Consider the following 19,233-nt stretch of genomic DNA (forward strand, 5'->3'; position numbering starts at 1 on the left):
GGGGGGGGGGAGCTTAATACCTGGTTGTAGTGATGGCAAAGGTTAGGTATGAGGGGCAAGGGGATGCATTATGTCTGAGTGTCCTCAGTTAGAATGCTCCACAAGAATGTGTGTATGTGCATGTGTTGTTCAGGTTACTTGTCTGAGCAGCTTTGTCCTGCAGTAATGATAGACTTGCTGACCAGGCTCGGTCTGTCTGTCCGTCTGTGTGTGTGTGTGTGTGTGTGAGAAGATATATAAGCGGCTCATCAGTGGGAAGACGTATGAATTGGTGCAACCTGTTGACCCATCTCTGCAGCTTCAGGTCAGTTTTCTGATTCATTTTATTTTTTTTTATTTAATCTTTATAAGACTTTGGAGTCAAATGGCAGGCACTCATCATAGACATCAAGCAAAGATCGAAATCGCAACAGATAGAAACATAATCACCAAATGGCAAACATTTAAAAGCCTATGTTGGTAGGTAAACACCTAAAATGTCCAAGTCATACAAGCAAGTACTGGAAGCAGTCTTTCCTGGCACAAGGTACATGAAGGACTGGTCAGTCACTAGATTGAGATTGAAGAGGACCAGATTTCACGTTGCGAAAAAAGAGATGTAATATATGAAGTTTCATTTATAATAAGGACAAACGCTCGTCTGTCACTTCACCTTATCGTGGACATAGTGGAGTGTGGCAGCCGTCACCAGTAATGGACCTCACGGCTGAGTGCTAAATGGAATCTAAGGACTTCAGTGTGGAAGTAGCAGCATGTCTTCATGATTTCACCATAACTGAGAAACTGCCATTAAAAAAAAATTATCTTTTTCTGCAGGGAAACTGAATGCAGGCTTTATTTCTGAGTAAATATATGTAGTGTGACAATCATATTCCCAATAATACAGTTTTTGAATATTTGACCCATTAAAGTTAGCAATATGTAGATTAAAATGTTCTTTGTACATTTATCTTTGGAAAAAAAACAAACATGCATTTTGTTTAATGTCAGTACAATAGCAGGTTAATAGTTTAATCTAATATAGACAGTGAAAAGAACTTGACCCAGATTTGAGCTCTGAGGAACACCCTTTGTCACTGAGTATTTCACACTGACATATTTTGTCAAAAAGTAACTCCATTGCAAGATATTCTGCCAGAACCAATGTGACATAATGTTTGTTGAGGAGTAAATTGACAACTGTGTTGATGGTTTTTGATCCACGAAAAGTGCAGCAGTGTCCATTATTGTTTAATGCAGATCATTTCAACTTACAGAATGTATCCACTGACATTGTGCTGTGATTATTATTATTATATTATTATTATTTATTTAATTAATTAACCTTTATTTAACCAGATAAAGCCCCATTGGGCTCAAGATCTCTTTGACAAGGGTGACCTGAGACTGATGTGGATTTAAAAGAAACTGACTTACAAGAAAGGATGTTATGTATCTTGGAGCTTTACTAAGTTGGACAGAGATTGAATGGTATTTATGTAAATAATATCTGCAACCTCATAGTGTAATGGATAATAAAAAACCTTATGTACACACTCAAGATAAAAATTAATTTACAGTGCAGGTTTAAACCAGGCCTGCATGGTATCAGATGATTTCTGATGGTACTCAGTTGCAAGAAACCCTTAAATGTTAATAAAAATCAATTCAGAATTTTAGTGGGAGCCACTAAATTCATAGACAGTCATAGTTGAAAAAAACACGACTGGATGATTGTGAGATTGTTAACATTTAGAGTGGTGGTCTGGAATAAAAATGGCAATAATCATTTTAATACATCAACAAAGCACAATTAAATGTTAATGTTATTAAAATTATATACAGCATTCCATCCATCCATCTATCTACTACCACTTTATCCTCCACATGAGGGGCACGCAGGGGTGCTGGTGCCAGCTGACATAGGGTGAAAGACGGGGTACACCCTGGACAGATCACCAGTCCATCATAGGGACACACAGTAACAAACAACCATCTACTCACACTCACACCTACAGTCCAATTTGCCTAATCCCCAAATCTGCATGTTTTGGACTGTGGGAGGACGCGGAGAAAACCCACACACACATGGGGAGAACATGTAAACTCCATGTAGAAAGGCCATTGTTAGCACTCTTGCCTTTGCAGCAAGAAGACCTGGCTATATTAGTGTTATTAAACGTTAATAACTGTTATTAGATGTTTACTAAATGATTACACTTTTGTATATACATTACACATGAATTAACATTAATTGGACAACAAAGTCTTAGAAGAAAAATAAAGTTTGATTTGAATAGAGTTCCCTCTGCTGTAGGTCGAGTCTTTGAGTCGCCATGAGTCCAAAACACATCGTCTTCAAGAAAGTTTCCCACGACAAGTCGGTGAGTGAAAGTGACCTGGCACCTGTGAACCTGGTTCATCTGATCTAGGTTCAGCTGATGCAAGATACATTTGTCAGGATCAGTGTGAGTCTAATCACCTTGTTACCTGGATTAATACTGTTAATATGATGTAAGAAGTAATGCTGAAAACTGCAGGTGAATTCACTGATGGCGGGAAGATACAGCTTGTTGTTCTTCTTCTTCTTCTTGTCTTTTAACAGCAAGAGTTAATTGTGAATAAATTATTATAATCCCAATTAGAAAGCCTGGGGAAGATCATAGTCAGCCAACAAACTGCAGATTAATAGCTCTCACTGTTCATGTCTGTAAAATATTGGAAAGAATGGTCCAATGTCTGCAGCAAATATTGCTTTGAAACGTTAGATGATATTTACCTTCAGCCAAATGTAAATGTGTTGAAAGTACCATTTAAAATGCCTTGAGATAATGTTTGTAATGAATGGGTGCTATACATATACATTAGAATTGAATGAACCTCTCATCGCTCCTCAGGTGACGGTCTACATGGCCAAAAGAGACTTTGTGGATCACTGTGACTTTGTGGATCCAGTTGGTGAGGTCTAAAATTAAAGCTAGTCTAACAATTTGTCCCTTTGTGCTATAAACTATAAACTAACAGATTGTCCCTGCTTCAACTCTGACTCTAGACTTTGTGCTTAGCTAATAGCTTCCTGCTACTGCTGGTCTTTGTGTTAAGTGAAGCAAGCCTTTGGTTCTAGTCAACTTAATGGGCCCTTTGCACTGCAGCCATTATGTCATGTATTAGCAAGAACAGCACAGGTGTTACTGATCACATTACAGCATCTTTGTTCAGTTAATGTTCTGTAAGTCAGAATAATGTTACTGTAAACTATGATGAATGACCAGTTGTTTCAGGCCGCCAAGCGAGAGGGACTTCAGACACACGTCGGAAGTTCAATCAAACTCAAACTAACTGCAAAAAAATAGGAGACTTCTGTCCTAAATCAAATGTGAAAGGGGCTAGAGTGTATACCTGTGTGTCAAGGTAAATGTAGACTAAAGGAAAGGGTATATATATTCCGTCGTATCAGAATCTGAAACTGGCATTTCCTAATGCTACACTCTTCGGCTCACTTCCGGTCTGCCTTGCCGTTTCAAAAGGACATAACATGCCAGCAGGAAGAGAAAATATTAGACAAAATTAAACTCAAGATAATTTGGCTCAAACATAAATGGAACTTGGCCATCATTAATTTAATAAGTTACACCCGTGTTTTGTTTTGTTTTATTTTACTGTGACCACAAGGCCACTGTGCAAAAGGCCCATTAAATCCAGCTGACAAAGTTTATCCTATATGTCTGAATCATAATAATAACTCCTCTCAGATGGCGTGATCCTCATCGATCCACTGCAGCTGCAGGGAAGGAAAGGTCAGTGTGTGTAAAATGTACTTCAGTTATTATTGATGAACAATGTCAAAAGTTGTTATGTGAAAACAGCCGTAATCACGTTGATTGATAGTGGCAGCCATGTTGGATTTAAAGTTGACTCAGTGAAGAAACATAAAACCCTGAGGTTTTATGTTCTTGGAAATGTACTTCAGAAATGATCTCTGTGTGCAGTGTATGTGATGCTGTCCTGCACGTTTCGGTACGGCCGTCAGGACATGGACGTGATGGGCGTGGCCTTCAGGCGGGACCTGTTCCTGGTGACCCGGCAAGTTTACCCCGAGTTGCAGGACAAAGACACACTGACTCACACAAAGATCCAAAAGAAGCTGCTGCAGAAGCTTGGAGACAACGCCTTTCCCTTCTTCTTCGAGGTGAGAATCCTCTTCCTGCACCCCGAATATGACCCTTGACCTCCTCATCTGCTCTGAAGGATAGTGGGCAACCACAGTGTCACTGTGACCTGATGTGATTAGCCCCTGATGCCATGTGACTTAATCCTGATTTGACTATTTCCTGATGCTACTTGGACCTGATTTGACTCAATCCTGATGTGATGTGTCCTTGACCTGATGTGACTTGTGTCACTGAAGTTGTTTGTGTCTCAGTTTCCAGATAACCTGCCGTGTTCTGTCACAATGCAGCCGGGACCACTGGATGTGGGAAAGGTAAACTTGTTACATCAGATTTTTGGTGAAAACATATTCATATGTTCACATGTAAAAAATGTGCTAAAAGTTCAAATCTTGCACACACACATTGAGAAAGACTGACTGTAAAACCAAGAACAGCCTAGATCCAGGACCGGTGTATTCTGAGTGACCCAAATTCCATGTTTGTCTCCTTGAATATGTCCTGCTACCATCTGTGTGTCTGGACAGAAATGTGCGGTGGAGTTTGAGGTGAAGGCATTCTGTGGTGAAAACAGAGATGAGAAAATCAACAAACAGTGAGTCCAGGATCCAGATTATAATCAGGATCAGGTTTTGCGGAGCTTGAATCAGTCTGAGTTGTCTCTTCTCTGCAGGAGTTCAGTTCGTCTGAGTATCCGTAAGATCCAGTTCAGTCCAGCACTCAGTGACGTGGCTCCGGTCGCAGAGACGACCTTTGAGTTCCTGATGTCAGAGAATCCACTGCATGTCAAAATGAGTCTGCCCAAAGAGGTGAGCTCATAAAGTCACCAGATTTGAGTCGGATTCAAACAAAACCTGCATATGAGTTTCAGCAGCTGTCCAATCAACATGCAGTGTTTATGTTAATTTGTAAAACAAAGAAACTTCATGTGTGGAAAAAGTCAGTTAAACCCAGGGAAACAAATTGTAACACTTACATTACAGTGCAGTATACATATGGTAATTGTATGTTAATTATTTGTAATATGAAGTTATATTTATCCTAAAGTAATTATCATCCACTACCTCGATACTTCCTCAGATACCTCGGAACTTTCATGGTATTCATGGTAATATTATCTCCCTTACCAGACTATTGCCATTATTGCCAAGCTAGGAATTGCATCATAAATAAGATGGGTTATTCCAAGTTGCTGTACTGTAATGTAAAGTGTTTTCAAACAGATTCACACCAAAGGAACAAATCAGATCTTTCTCAAAACTAAACATTACGAGTATTATACAGGAGACATTTGCCAAGGTAGCTAAATCAGAGCAGGCGATTATTTGGCTGATGTTAGCATCAGATTATTAGCTTTACAAGCTAAGTCAGCTAAGGAAGCTGATCAAAAATACCAATGTTTAGCTAATATAGGAACACACCATTAGCTTTAAAAACGAATTAGCTTGTGAAGCTAATTAGCTTTACAACCATTAATCGTCAACACTAACTTCCTTAAGCTGAGTTAGTGTTGACGATCAAGACCAATGTTTAGCTAACGTTAGCAACGTATTATTAGCTTTACAAGCTAAGGTAGCTAAATCAGTCTCTCCCCGTCTGCAGACATTTTACCACGGCGAGCCGGTCAAAGTCAACGTTGACATCACCAACTCGTCAAGCAGGAATATCAAAAACATCAGTCTGTCAGGTGAGGACACAGGACAGATGTCACAGGGGAAATTACAGGTGTTGTTATGTTAAAGGTGTTACTGACATTAATGAACCTGTTGTTTGTATTGGCAGTGGAGCAGGTGACCAACGTTGTTCTTTACTCCAACGACAAATACGTCAAGTCTGTGGCCATAGAGGAGACCGAGTGAGTCTGACCTAAGATCCCTGCTTCAATACATGAAGAGGAGACAAATTCAGCTGCTCTTCTTTTTATTCACTTCTCTGTCTGTATCTGTTGTGTCTCTTCAGGGACACAGTTCCTGCAGGGACATCTCTGAGGACAGACTACACACTGTTTCCAGTCCTGGCTTACAACAGAGAACGTAGAGGACTGGCCCTGGACGGACGACTGAAACATGAGGACACAAACCTGGCTTCATCCAGCATGTGAGATACACACAGGAACAAAAGAGATACAAAAATGTCCTATTAGACCAGAGGTCTTAAATGTGCGGCTATTCAATTTCATTTTTCTTTTTTTTTTTATTTGACTGGCCCCTGCTGACCAGACTAGACACTCACAGTACTTTCAGGCAGACAAGGTTCTAGCTCTGGCTCTGACTCCGTTCTGGATCAGAACAGAACCTTGTTTCTTTCTGGTGAACCAGCCCCTTGTTCACACCAGTTTAACAGGAACCAAAGTGGGAGGACATTACACTGCATTACTCAGGCGGAAGTAAACACAACACCGTCACTTCCTCTTCTTACGGCTCATTTTCACAACCCAGAATATAACATGCCCACTGGTGAGGTCACAGTTTGCAAGAAAGAACCAACAACTTTTTGGTTCCAGCTGAGAACTAACTTTTCAGGTTCCAAACCAATTGTTTTCCAGTTTGAACACACCGACCGGCTCAAAATTAGGTTCGGGAAAGTGGTCCCCAGGTCATTTGAGTTTGAGACCCCTGCCATGGACACGCCCACTCGAAATACTTTTTTATCCAGTAGCATTTTGAGCACATCAGGCTTTTCCACAGGCTATGGCTAAACACAGAAGCAACATCTTAAATACCCATAGCCCACGCTGATCATCACATGATGTATCACAACAGTTATTAATGATGAGAATACTTAAAGTTCATATGAGTCAGAAATAATAGCCTAAGCACCCTACTGGTGCATCACACTGGCATAGTTCCTTAAATTAAAATACAAATTTCCCTATTTTGACAGACATCTCTCTCTTTGTGCCTCTCTTTGTGTCTCAGTGTGAAACAGGATGTCCTGATGGACGTCCAGGGAATCCTTGTGTCTTATAAGGTCGTGTTGAGGATGATTGCGTGTGGGTGAGTGTGACATCACAATGACTCAGCAACCGTTGACCTCACTGTGACCTCTCTGTGACCCCTCTCACATCTGTGTTTTCTCTGCTCACAAAAGGACACTGACGTCAAGGTACACAATCACACTTATACTCTGTATTTGTATGCTACAGTGATGTGTATGTATCTGTGAGTTACAGTGTGTGTGTATATCTGTGTGTTTTAGTGACGTGTGTGTGGAGCTTCCTTTCAAACTCATGAATCCAAATCCTGAACCAGGTGAGTGTCCTTCTCTGAAGTTATCTGAGGTGCAGGGTCACTGCTCTTATCATACCATAGTCATTCACGTTATGTTTGTCTCGTCTGTGACACCGGTCATCATCTTGGCTTGATACTGCTCTTATTCATATGCAGTGAAGTCTTCAACTGAAACCCTACTGATTCACTGTGAATGGGTCACGGCAGAAGCTGAGAGAAGTTAAAGTTCATGAAAATCAACATTTTAATCAACTAATGCCGTGTTTCCACCAAATGAAATGGTTCAGTTCGATACAGAACGGTACATACCACTCCATTTTTGGTACCCTTCCCTTGGGGGGTACCATAGTAAAATGGTACTATATGGTAAAATGGTACTATATCCACCCACAACAGTCAGCTGATTGGGCGAGTAAAGGTGTCACCTACCAAGTAAAGGTACTGTTCTCTGTCGAAATGCAAGCCTAACCCAAGGTTTTACTGTTCTAAATCGTACCGCACTGTACCAAACCGAACTGTACCATGATGGAAACATGTTATATTGTCATGCCCAAGTATCAAAGGAGCCCTTTGTCTAATAACTCTTTTAGATTTAAAAAGTTGCCAGGCCCTCGAATCTGCTCTGAGAATTTTGATGACTCCTCTTTTAGTCAGAGAGTATACTAATTTCAATCCAATCAAGCGTTATATGATTATTTTGATGACATGCCCTGCCCCAACCTGCCTTACCATTTAGATGAATCAACCCCATCATGGAGATGTGGCTGCATTTCCCCAGACTCTCCCTTCTAAGCAATGCCATCAGTTCCTACATACAGTATATGGCTTCCCCAAGAGGGGGTTGTTTTCCATGTTTAGCTGTGGTATCATGCTGTGTCATAGAGCTTTTGGTTACTATGAATACTCATTGATTTAATCTCAAACAGTACATTGTACAAACAGAGCTCTTGGACAAGGGTGTTTTACCTGTTGCAGGTGTTGTTGTCGAGTGCACACATCAAGGAGTGACATTTTGAGCATTACATTTGCATGTTTTGCTCTGAAACTGGTCATGACACACACTGCTCTGGTAACTTTTGAAAGTCGATAACACCAGGCATCGCACATGCCCACTGTAAAGCATGAAAGCGTATGTGTAAGTGCAGCCTCAGACTTCAGAGTGAGTGTCCTACAGACACTGCTGTCTGTCAGTCAATATTAAAAATAACTCTGTTGAGGCTTTGGCTCCGAACCCACCTTCATTCCTAGCTATCCAATCAGAATTTCTTCATATTCTTTTTTCTTTTTCTCTGTTTTTTCAATTTTCCCGTTTCACTTATGTCTTCAGCCAAGGATAGGTAAGACCACTTTGTCCCTCTCACTGTGCCTCTGTCTCTCAGTCTCTTTTGTCTCTCTCTTTATCAATCCGTCTGTTTTCCTCTCTACCTGTCCCTATAATTTTCTTTGTCTCTCGCTCTCTGTCCATCTGTTTCTCATTCTCGTTTGTCCTTTTGCCTTGCTCCCTCCCTCTCTCTGTGTATGTCTCTTATTGTGTGTCCCTCTGTCCCACAGTGAGACTGAGGACATGGTCTTTGAGGAGTTTAAACGAGCCTACCTGAAGGGTGTGGTCTATGGAGATGATGACGAGTCTCCCACTGAGGCCTAAAGATAAATGTCTGACATGTCCCTGCATCACCGCCCTGACCGAGTTTACAACACTTAGTGCGTTTACATGCATGTTAAAAGTCCCACTTTAGTCGGTTTGAGCTAGTCTTAGTCGGACTAACATACCTGGATAATGCAATTCATAGTCCAATTACCCCAGCATGTATACACTTAGTCAGAGTGGAGTCAGCCTTGGCGTTCTACACCAACGTTTCCTCCCCGGTCTTTGACCCTGAAATAGAAGGAGACTATGTATAAACTGCATTACTGCTGCTGGAAAAGAATAAACAACACAATGACGTCAGCGAGAGCGAAAGCTACAGAAAAAACTTTTGGACTGATGTACAGCAGGTATGAAACATAAAGAACATACAGCGCTGTCTATCTCATGTTAGCTGTTTTTCTGTGATGTAAAGGTCAACAGGAAACTGATTTCCTGCGAGTTGTCCAATTTCCTGACTCAGTCGGGCTACAGTCCAAGCTTGATTAAACAGTGCATGTAAACATACTGACTGTCCAGAGCTAAAGACAAACAGTTTAGTCAAAAGACAGGATTCTAGCGTCCCTTTGTTTTGTTGTACAGTTACTGTAGTCTGCAGGGTGTGGGGATATTGGCTAATAGGGACATGTCTCACAGCAAGTCAGGACAGTGGGACAGACACTTGATGACACACAGGCTCACATGTATGTCTCATGTTTTTAGACCTCTAGAGTGATATTTCAACTGTGTCTGAGGAATCTCTGAATTCAAACTGACAAGTTTCAACTCAATCTGTACACGTGTATGTGTAATGTTTTCTAACTTCATATCTGTCTATGTGTTGTTTGTCCACATATCATCTGTCCCCTTGTCTTGTGCCACATCTTGTGTCCACATGTCATGTAGCCCGGTGTCATACCTCCATATGACAAGGTCCACATTATTGTCACGTCGTTTGCCCACGTCTTGTGTCCTCATATTATTGTGTCCACATGAATGTAGCAGCTTTTAATTGCTGGTAGTGTAATGATGTTATGACATTTAGCGTTATAAATTAAACGATCCAGTTTCAGGTGTAAATATAACGTGAACTGTTGTGAAATTTAATTTCAGCGGTCAGTGAGGCCTCCAACCAATGACAAGTGTTAGTTATTACTTTGTTCTGATAATAATAATAAAATAAAATAAAAAGTAAATGATACACTGCCTGGCCAAAAAAAAGTCGCCACCTAAAAAAAAGGGTCACATCGTTGGACCACCTTTAGCTTTGATTACGGCACTCATTCACTGTGGCATTGTCTCCATAAGCTACTGCAATGTCACAAGATTTATTTCTGTCTAGTGTTGCATTTATTTTTCACCAAGATCTTGTATTGATGATGGGAGAGTCGGGCCACTAAGCAAAGCCTTCTCCAGCACATCCCAAAGATTCTCAATGGGGTTAAGGTCTGGACTCTGTGGTGGCCAATCCATGTGTGAAAATGATGTCTCATGCTCCCTGAACCACTCTTTCACAATTTGAGCCTGATGCATTGTCAGCTTGGAATATGCCCATGTCATCAGGGAAGAAAAAAAAAAAATGTTGCTGAACCTAGACCTGACCAACTGCAGCAACCCCTTACCTTTTTGCTTAGTTTAATCCAGGTGGCAACTTGTTTTTTGGCCAGGCAGTGTATAACATTTTCCTCACACTCATTAATATGTGTGATCTATTGTTCTTTGTGTTGGTCATGTGATCTGCCTAGGTCTGCAGAGGTATGTGTGGACCCTGTATGGACGTAATGTATGCAAGCACCCCAATTGTTGGCCGTACACACGGACTGCTTATTCTCCATGTAGTACAAAACATCCCAGGAGGTGCTCTCTGTAGAAGACTGTACAACTCATCCCTCAAACAATACAGTTAAAAATGGGGGTAATGCGTGGACCCCTAGAACAAAGCAGACCCTTCTTTTAGTATAAATGGAACCCTGGCCATGCACATGCAAGCAGAAATGTGTAACCACATTCTGTATCAACTGTCAAAATATGTATACATGTGTTGCTTATTGGGTTGGTACTGGGTTCATCACCTGGTTGGAACAACGATTCCTTTCACTGTTTAATTGGAGAGAAAGTACACCAAAGATTGACCATTTTTTATTAAATAAAGCGTTGTTTGAAGAAGTATACATTACAATGTATACAATTACAGAAATTGAGACATAATGAACCAAGCCACTGGGACGAAGAACGGAAATTAAAGTTAACATAAAGAGAATAAACCAAACAAACAAAAACAAAGAGGAGCAGACAATGACGGCGGGGCTATGAGATCGTTTTCCCACAGTTGTCTATTAGTTGTAGAAACAAAAATGCAAGGGTCGCATTTTGAGATTTTTTCACTCTGGCACTCGTTTTCTAAACAAAGCATTTTACAGCCCCCACAGCACCAGTTCTGTGTGGATAAAATAAAAGCTGAATCGATACAAACATTTTGCAGATTCTAAGCTCTTAAAAAGCAGACCTAGGTATGTTGTCATGTGTGGTATCCCCCACAAACACATTAATATTATGGTCCTTGTCAGAAACAATGTTTTTAATTGTCCGAGGGATGTGGGCAGGAGTGGCCATCATAGTGTAGGACTGTCAACAGTGGGCGGTAAGGGTCAGAAATCTTAATGGGAGCTTGATAGAGAAAATAGTCTCATGCAGGGTTAACATTCTGTCTCTCCTATACAAAACAGCCGGTGTTACTTTTATTTTTTTGTCAATAAATTCTCAACATTCATCTCAAAACAAAAAAAAACAAACAAAGGTACATGGAAACCGTTTATCTCTCTGGGACTCGGGCGTCATCAGAACCTTCCGAATTCAGATCAGTTTCTTCCTCGGGTGTCAGGAGACATGTATCATCTCTATGTCTCTGATCAACTTATTAGGGCATGAATGGTGGAGCTTTTGTTCCATTGTTATATAAAGAAACCCCACCCCTGTGGTCTAAAGACAGGAGGCATATCAGCTTACACTGATGCACCAGGTTTTGGGGGATCATTAGATGAAATCTCAGCAGTTAACAAAGAGATGAGATTCAGCTGCTGATAAATTCCAGGATGTTCTCACAATAGAAAAGCCAAGAAAACAAGGACAAACAACATGACACGACCAAAACAACTACCCCAAGAATAAAATTGATCTAAATGAAGATACTTTATTTTTATCAGAAAACATTCACAGTGAACCAAATGATTCAGCCCGAAATAAATTGTGGTCAAGGTGAGTGAGCTCAATCACCTGTGAACTGGAGTCTAGAGGTCTATATTAAAACCCCCCACATACAAATGGCGAAGGTAGTTTGAATTCTACAGTTTGACAAAAAATGTAGTCAAAAATTTAAATAACCCACCCTGGTGGCTCTAAAGCCTCATTTATTCTTTGTCTCGCAACCATTTTCAAACATGTTGAGTGACAAAAATGGTGTATTTTACGTGCAGCTCAAAAACACTCCTCGCACAATGTACATCTATAGAATCTTGTGTCCCAGAATGTATTTTGTCAAGCAGTGTGATTGGTCCATATACTGTAGATGTTTCATCTTCTCCCTGTGTGTCTTTTGATTGGTCTCTCTTGAGTGATACTAATCCAGATGAAAGATTAACTGACATAGCCAGCTAGACATTAGTTACCATGGAGAGGACTGAAACCATTCATCAAAGCCACTAACTTTATGAGTTTTGATAAATGACAATCATTTAAAGTATTGAGCAACAGAGAATAAATCAGGTTCAAACTATTCTATTTTATTTAGTGGATGTATGAATGTTTGGATTAAGAGATTTCAAAAAGAATCTGCTGAGTGTGGTTTGGCTTAGTTCATTGTGCTAATCTATTGTTGGTGGTTTGGTGCAATATATTTAAAGGAAGTCATGTAATGGTGCTCTAACGTCATTTATCTTTGACTTCTATTGGGGCCAAAGGTCATTTATGTATCATTACATTACATTACATGTCATTTAGCAATGTACATTCATCTTGATATAGCAAGAATCCAGAGAATGTACTTTTGATTTCTGGACCTGCATACATGCCATTAGTGTGCAAATCCTTCACCTGAACCCAAACCCTGTCTCCCTGTTCCAGGTGAAGGATGACTGAGTGTGAGGTTGTTCCTAATAGTTTGTTGTCTGTGGTTTTCACAACTGCTATGGAATTTAGAAAGAGGCCAACTTTAAGGATGCGTCCATTAATGGCGAGGTGGTATTTGAAGACATACGTGCCTGCGGTGGGGGCTGTGTAGACACCCGTGGTTTTGTTGTAATGCATTTCCATGTTGTAGAAAACGCTGGAAAAGGCCACGGGGGCAGTGGGAAAGGGGAAGCTGGATGTAAGCCATGCAGAAAATGCTGACTGGATCTTTGGCTTGCAGAGACCAGGCAAACCCTCTATTCCTGTGGGCCCTTGGTCTCCTTCATCCCCCTTTAAACCCATTTGCCCTGCAGGACCTTCCTGACCCTGGACCCCCTTGTCTCCCATTGGCCCCTTCGGCCCTGGAAACCCATCTATTCCATCTATACAGTTACACTCACCCAGGAGACCCAGATCTCCCTTCTCACCCGCATGTCCAGGAGCACCAAACTGACCCAAATCACCCTTTTCACCCATATCGCCTTTAGGACCTCTTAGTCCTGTGGGGCCAGGCAGCCCTCTGGGTCCAGCAGGGCCCGTTAGACCTGGGTCTCCAGGGCGACCAACAATGGGTTCACAGGTTTCTGGACAGACTCCATCATCTCCTTTAGGACCTTGATCCCCAGGGTAACCCTTCAGACCTAGACCACCTGTTTCACCTGTAAGGGCCAAAAAACCTTGGTCAGGAACTGAACCTGAAACTAAAGGAGCCAGAAATTTGATGGCACTTTCCTCACCTTTAAAACCTTTGGATCCTTGGAATCCCACCATCCCACTAAGTCCTGGTTGTCCCCTTTCACCATAGTTTCCTTTCTGTCCTGAGGAGCAAGAATATCAGAACCAGGTGAAGTGGGACGTAGAAGAGGAATTAGGTCAAAGAAACCGAGAGACATTTACCTTTCATCCCTGGTGTGCCCATAAAACCTTGAATACCACGGTACCCTTTCACACCCCGTCTTCCTGCAGTTCCTGGCATGCCTGACAGAAGAAAGGGATAGTGAGGACAGAGATGACCGGGAGGACAGTGAATGCATATTGGCTAATGGGGACAATGAGGGCAGAGAGGAGAATGAGAACAAAGAGGTCACTAAATTGACCATAGGTATGAATGAGGCACTGAATTGTTGACTGTGTATCAGTAAATCACACTATAGTCGGTAAATAAAAAGTGACACTGTCTCTTTAAAGCAGAGGACTGTTGCCATTGTACCTGGCAATCCAAGGTCTCCTCTGTCTCCTTTGGGCCCCTTGCTGTCCTGACATTGCATGCACAGACAGTACCATGGGAGCTCGTCTAATGGCACAGGGTCTGGTGAATACAGCAGCTCGTGGCAGTGCTCCTCCTGAGTCTTGTTTTCTCCTAGAGCGTATGTATTGTTAAAGGGAATGGTCTGAGGCATTACCACGATGATGGGGAGGGACACCACCATCAGCAGGAGGTAAAGAGGGAAGGTCAGCATGGTCTACAGAAAAAATTAATTTCATATATTATACAATCACATGACCAGAACACTGTCACACTGAAGCATGGGCACATCGAACATTAGTGTATTAGCATTATGTTATCATTACGTGATCATAATATCTGCATAATGTTAGCATTACTTAAGTGTTACATTGTGTTTCGCTATTATTATATCAACGATTCTTCTATGTTATAATAGCATCTTTCCTGTTTGTTTTATTCAGCCTCTCTAGAATTCATCAAAATAATTAACCTGTCGAGCACAATTTGCGCAGTGTCATCAAACATCTGTATGCCTGCTCTAAACTGGGTTAAAAAAAATTGGAATTTACATGGGATTTCCTTTACAGAAATGAAAATAATATAGACAAATTTTTCTTTGATCATCAAAGCTTTAACTGTATTTACTTTAGTTACTTAATAACTGTTATTAAAGAGACAGTCCATCCTTTATAAGAAACATAGTAACAGTCTAAACAGTTCTACTGAGGCAAAGAAAAAAGGGTTTTTGTTTGAATGAACATTTCAAGCAATTCAATCCATCGGATAACATAAATACGTTAAATATGAAATTGAAAATAATAGTAATAATAATAACTCAAATAATGTATCTTTTTTTGAAACTGAGTATAATTAAAATAACATCTTAAATCACAGACATGTCACTCACCAAGCTGTTGATCCTGCGTCTGATTTCACCTGTCACACACAGTGGCTAATAAACACCTGGACCCCACCCACACACACACACACAACCCAGGCTGTGTGTTTGTGTGTGTGTGTGTTGAGTAAGAAGTAGACCTACAGTTTTTGCTTTTGTCTTTGATGTGACCTCATTAAAATAATACACAGGCATCACATTACAACACACACACACACACGCAAACAGCTGATATAACTATCTTTATCATTATAACTGATAGTTTAACCACTCTTTTCATTTCTTTTCCATCATGTCATCGTGTTATGCCGTCTACACTTTTGGACTACATTTATTATTCACTATACGTTATTTATGTTAGCTTTGCATTAGCATTACTGTAGTCTATGTTAGTGTTACATTAGTGTTACCTTTGCATTACATTACCACACATGTGTGTTACATTAGTGTTGCATTGGCATTACAGCAATATTAACATAACATTGTTAGGTCGTGTGCGTCTCCATGTATCCTGGTTGGTGGAGCTTCTTCTCATATGAGCGCTGACCTGGTTACACCTGGTTATACCTGTGATCCCTCTGACATCTGATCCTACTCTAACAAACACGCTGTTGTTGCTGTGTTCTGGGAACCAGGGTGGAGGAATTCATGTAGGTCACCTAGGGAGCGCTGGTAGGTAGGTGGTGCACCTGTGCAACTGAAGATACAGAAGCACCTGGGTGATGTCTTATGTCCTATATCTGTCACATTAATATTCATTCATTTATTCACTTCTCTGGTGCCAATCCCAGCTGACATGGAGCGAAAGGCGTGGTACACCCTGGACAGGTCACCAGTCCATCACACTCACACCTATGGCCAATTTAGAGAGTCCAATATGACTGTGGGAGGAAACCGGAGAACCTGGAGAAAACCCACTCACACACGTCAAGGCAAGAGTGCGAACTACTGCACTGACATTAATATGATACACAGAATATGTATAAATGTGTTTATGTATGTATTGTATCTGTATCTTATTTCATCGTCAGGTGTGAATGTCGTCAATTGGGTGTGGACAGGTCACAGGCCGACATCACGGGGTATACTCACTGCACTACCTACACATACTGCAAATGTTATTGGGAAATTATTAATTATGTATAATGTAAATTTCACATGTGTGGCTACATATTTACAGTAGAAAAATCAAATCAAATGTAGCACAGATAAAGGTATTTACTTTATTGATCCGGTTAGTGATAGTCGTCCTTTTAGTTAATGAGAACGCTGCTCTCCCCACAAGTGAAGACAGTACATGTCAGCCAGGACTGTGTGTCTGCCCATGAGGTCATCATCACTGTCCACAGGTGATCGGATCAGCAGAGACAGACATTCACACCCTGTGTAAACAGAAACACAAACATTAGTGTAGTTACATGACATTCTGACACATAGACTGACCTGTGCGTGTCCACAGATCCAGTCTGAAACATGGAGGCTCACTTTCAGCGATAACAGGGATGCTAGCAAGGACAAAAGGAAAACCAGATTTCACTGAATGACATTTACTGTACATCAGCTTAAAACGGTGTACCAAGCTGGGGACACACTACATAACTTTCAGTCTTTGCCAATTTTCCATGTCCATGTCATATCATATATTTGTGAGGGAAGACATTTTGTCTTACAAAAGTAAAGGTTTTTCTGAAGATTTGAAGATTAAGACTTGGTTTCAGCATTTTTGTGTGTGTGTGCGCGTGTGTGCGTTCTCTTAGAAACAGGTCAGAAAATGGGTGTAGTCAACAAATATGGTTTCTGTTTATTGGATCCAGTTTCACCAAGGGGATGGGAAAGCACATGCATGCACACACACAAAGGTTTGTGCACCTGTTCATCTTAGGACACTGCGTTGACTTTCTTTTATTTGGACAACCTAAACAGCCCTAACTGTAACTTAACGTTGTGTCTCATTAGGACAAGGTTTTGGTCCCTATGAAGACTACTGGTCCTGCCATGGTCAGTGTTTGTGCCAGAACAGGTCCTAAAGAGGAAATAAATACAAAAATATTTACCTGTCAAACCTCTAGAGACCTGCTGAGAATATCTAGGACCTAGAAAGACCCTGGGAGAACAGACTACATGCACTTACAGCGTGCATGTAGTCCACCTCATTTACTTCAATCCACCTCATTTACATCCGATCAGCTGTCATTAAGGGAAAACTTGGGCTTTTAAAGATAACTTTAGCTATTAAAATCAACACTTACTTTGTATTTTAGTAGTTGTTTTGGTTAGTAGTTCGCCCAGAGGGATTCAAATAAAATGTAAGCATTGTGGGGGGAAAGTGGAGCACTGCTGCATCCCTTACTGCACAGGCACCACTAAATTCTATAATTGGTTGCTGAAGACTCTTGGTGACTTCTGTAGACACTGAGTGCAGGACACCTCTGCATCGTTGGCATGTGCATAACAAAACGTTGGTGTAAAATACTGTTTTGGTGTGTAAAGCAAAAGGCTCATTTCCAATACCTGTCCATGGGAGGACTTTCTTTTCTTATTTTGATTTCTTTAGTATCATGGTTTCAATCTGATTGCAGCGACAGGTAGAGAGATTTGATTTCAGCTCCTCCCTCTATTCTTAGAGAGGAAAGTACGCACTTGCACATGCACATGCACATGCACACACAGTATAATTAAAAGGTTCAGCTCAGAGTTATCTTTCATGTAAAGACACAAATGACTATGCAAACCCAGATTTAATAAGTGCAAAAGTCGGGGTACACAATGGACAGGTCACCAGTCCATCGCAGGGTCAACATTCAGAGACAAACAAGCACTCACTCTCACTCTGAACATAAAATCATTTTAGAGTCCAATTAACCTCTGCAAGTTTTTGGACTGAGGTGCAGAGTACCCAGAGAAAACCCACCAGTGACCTTAATGCTGTGAGGCAAAAGCTAGCCACTACGCCACCGTGTGGTCCTAAGAGAAATTATTCCGCATTAAAGTGGACATATTATACCCTATTTCCCCCATTAAAATAGTTCCCTGGTGTCCTAATGAACATGTCAGTGACATGCCTTGGTCAAAATACCATAAGGATGAAGCATCATAGCAGTTCAATAACCCTGCTAAGCCCGCCCCTTTCAGAACGCTCGGTTTTCGTGCATGGTCCCTTTACATGCAAATGAGACACAGGCAAACACACACCCACTTCTTCCAGGGGGTTTCTGATTTGTCCTCGTTACAGCGCTTTACAGCTCTATTTGTCTCCCCCTCCCTCCACTAGTTCTCTGACAATATCAACATGGCAGCGTGCGCAGAAAACAGCCAGAGTGCCGTCACAGGAAGAGACGTCCTACATAAGGATCGAGCCGAACAGTGCCGAACTGTTAATCAGTTAAAAACACTAAGGAACAGCACCACTGATCGCCAGCGGCGCGCGGCGAGCTGCATAACCTGGCGCTGTATGTTACTGTATCAGACCGGTGACTATGCTCCGGAGACCTCGTCACCGCGGCACCGCTGATCGCCGCTGTATGCGGCCGTTTAGGCAGCTCGCCACTGGCGATCAGCGGTTCCGCGGTGGCGATCAGCGGTGCCGCGGTGGCGAGGTCTCCGGAGCATAGTCACCGGTCTGCACCGGAGCTGGCGATCAGTCGCATACAGCGGCCGTTTAGGCGGCTCGCCGCTGGCGATCAGCGGTGGCGATCAGCTGATTTTCACAGAGAGTGCAGCACCTCTGCACAGAGAGTGCAGCACCGCTGATCGCCAGTGGCGAGCGGCCGCTGTATATGTGATTGTATCAGACTGAGTCTGTGCTCCGGTCATGGAGGACGTACTGAACAAATATTTTTAATTAGGACGTGTCAGAATGGTCAGTTATGAGATCTATGTGACCTTTTCTTAACAACGTGTGTGTGTTTGTACGTCGGTGAAATACGTCCCCTGACTAAATA

General features: G+C 41.6%; 2 protein-coding genes across 3 annotated transcripts; one reads left to right on the forward strand and one right to left on the reverse strand.

The window, feature by feature from the left end:
• The first annotated feature begins 19 nt into the window (after positions 1–19).
• On the forward strand, positions 20–9,451 carry LOC131462132 (S-arrestin-like). 2 transcript variants are annotated; one of them, XM_058633112.1, is made up of 16 exons: positions 20–304; positions 2,297–2,363; positions 2,877–2,937; positions 3,732–3,776; positions 3,969–4,168; positions 4,403–4,462; positions 4,676–4,743; positions 4,822–4,957; positions 5,751–5,835; positions 5,931–6,003; positions 6,108–6,245; positions 7,067–7,144; positions 7,239–7,253; positions 7,347–7,399; positions 8,706–8,715; positions 8,930–9,451. In XM_058633112.1, the coding sequence occupies exons 2-16, from the start codon at positions 2,316–2,318 to the stop codon at positions 9,021–9,023; spliced, it is 1,164 nt and encodes a 387-aa protein (XP_058489095.1). In that variant the 5' UTR covers positions 20–304; positions 2,297–2,315; the 3' UTR covers positions 9,024–9,451. The 2 variants fall into 2 exon arrangements, with proteins under 2 accessions (XP_058489095.1, XP_058489096.1); XM_058633113.1 differs by lacking the exon at positions 8,706–8,715.
• Positions 9,452–12,563: 3,112 nt separating this feature from the next.
• LOC131462128 (complement C1q tumor necrosis factor-related protein 7-like) lies at positions 12,564–15,437 on the reverse strand. The gene is made up of 5 exons (XM_058633092.1): positions 15,302–15,437; positions 14,377–14,629; positions 14,064–14,144; positions 13,904–13,984; positions 12,564–13,825 (listed from the first exon to the last, which is right to left on the reverse strand). Exons 2-5 carry the CDS (start codon positions 14,624–14,626, stop codon positions 12,984–12,986), a joined length of 1,254 nt encoding a protein of 417 aa, XP_058489075.1. The 5' UTR covers positions 14,627–14,629; positions 15,302–15,437; the 3' UTR covers positions 12,564–12,983.
• Positions 15,438–19,233: the final 3,796 nt, after the last annotated feature.

This window comes from Solea solea, chromosome 7 (genome assembly GCF_958295425.1).
Source record: "Solea solea chromosome 7, fSolSol10.1, whole genome shotgun sequence".
Classification (NCBI taxonomy): domain Eukaryota; kingdom Metazoa; phylum Chordata; class Actinopteri; order Pleuronectiformes; family Soleidae; genus Solea; species Solea solea.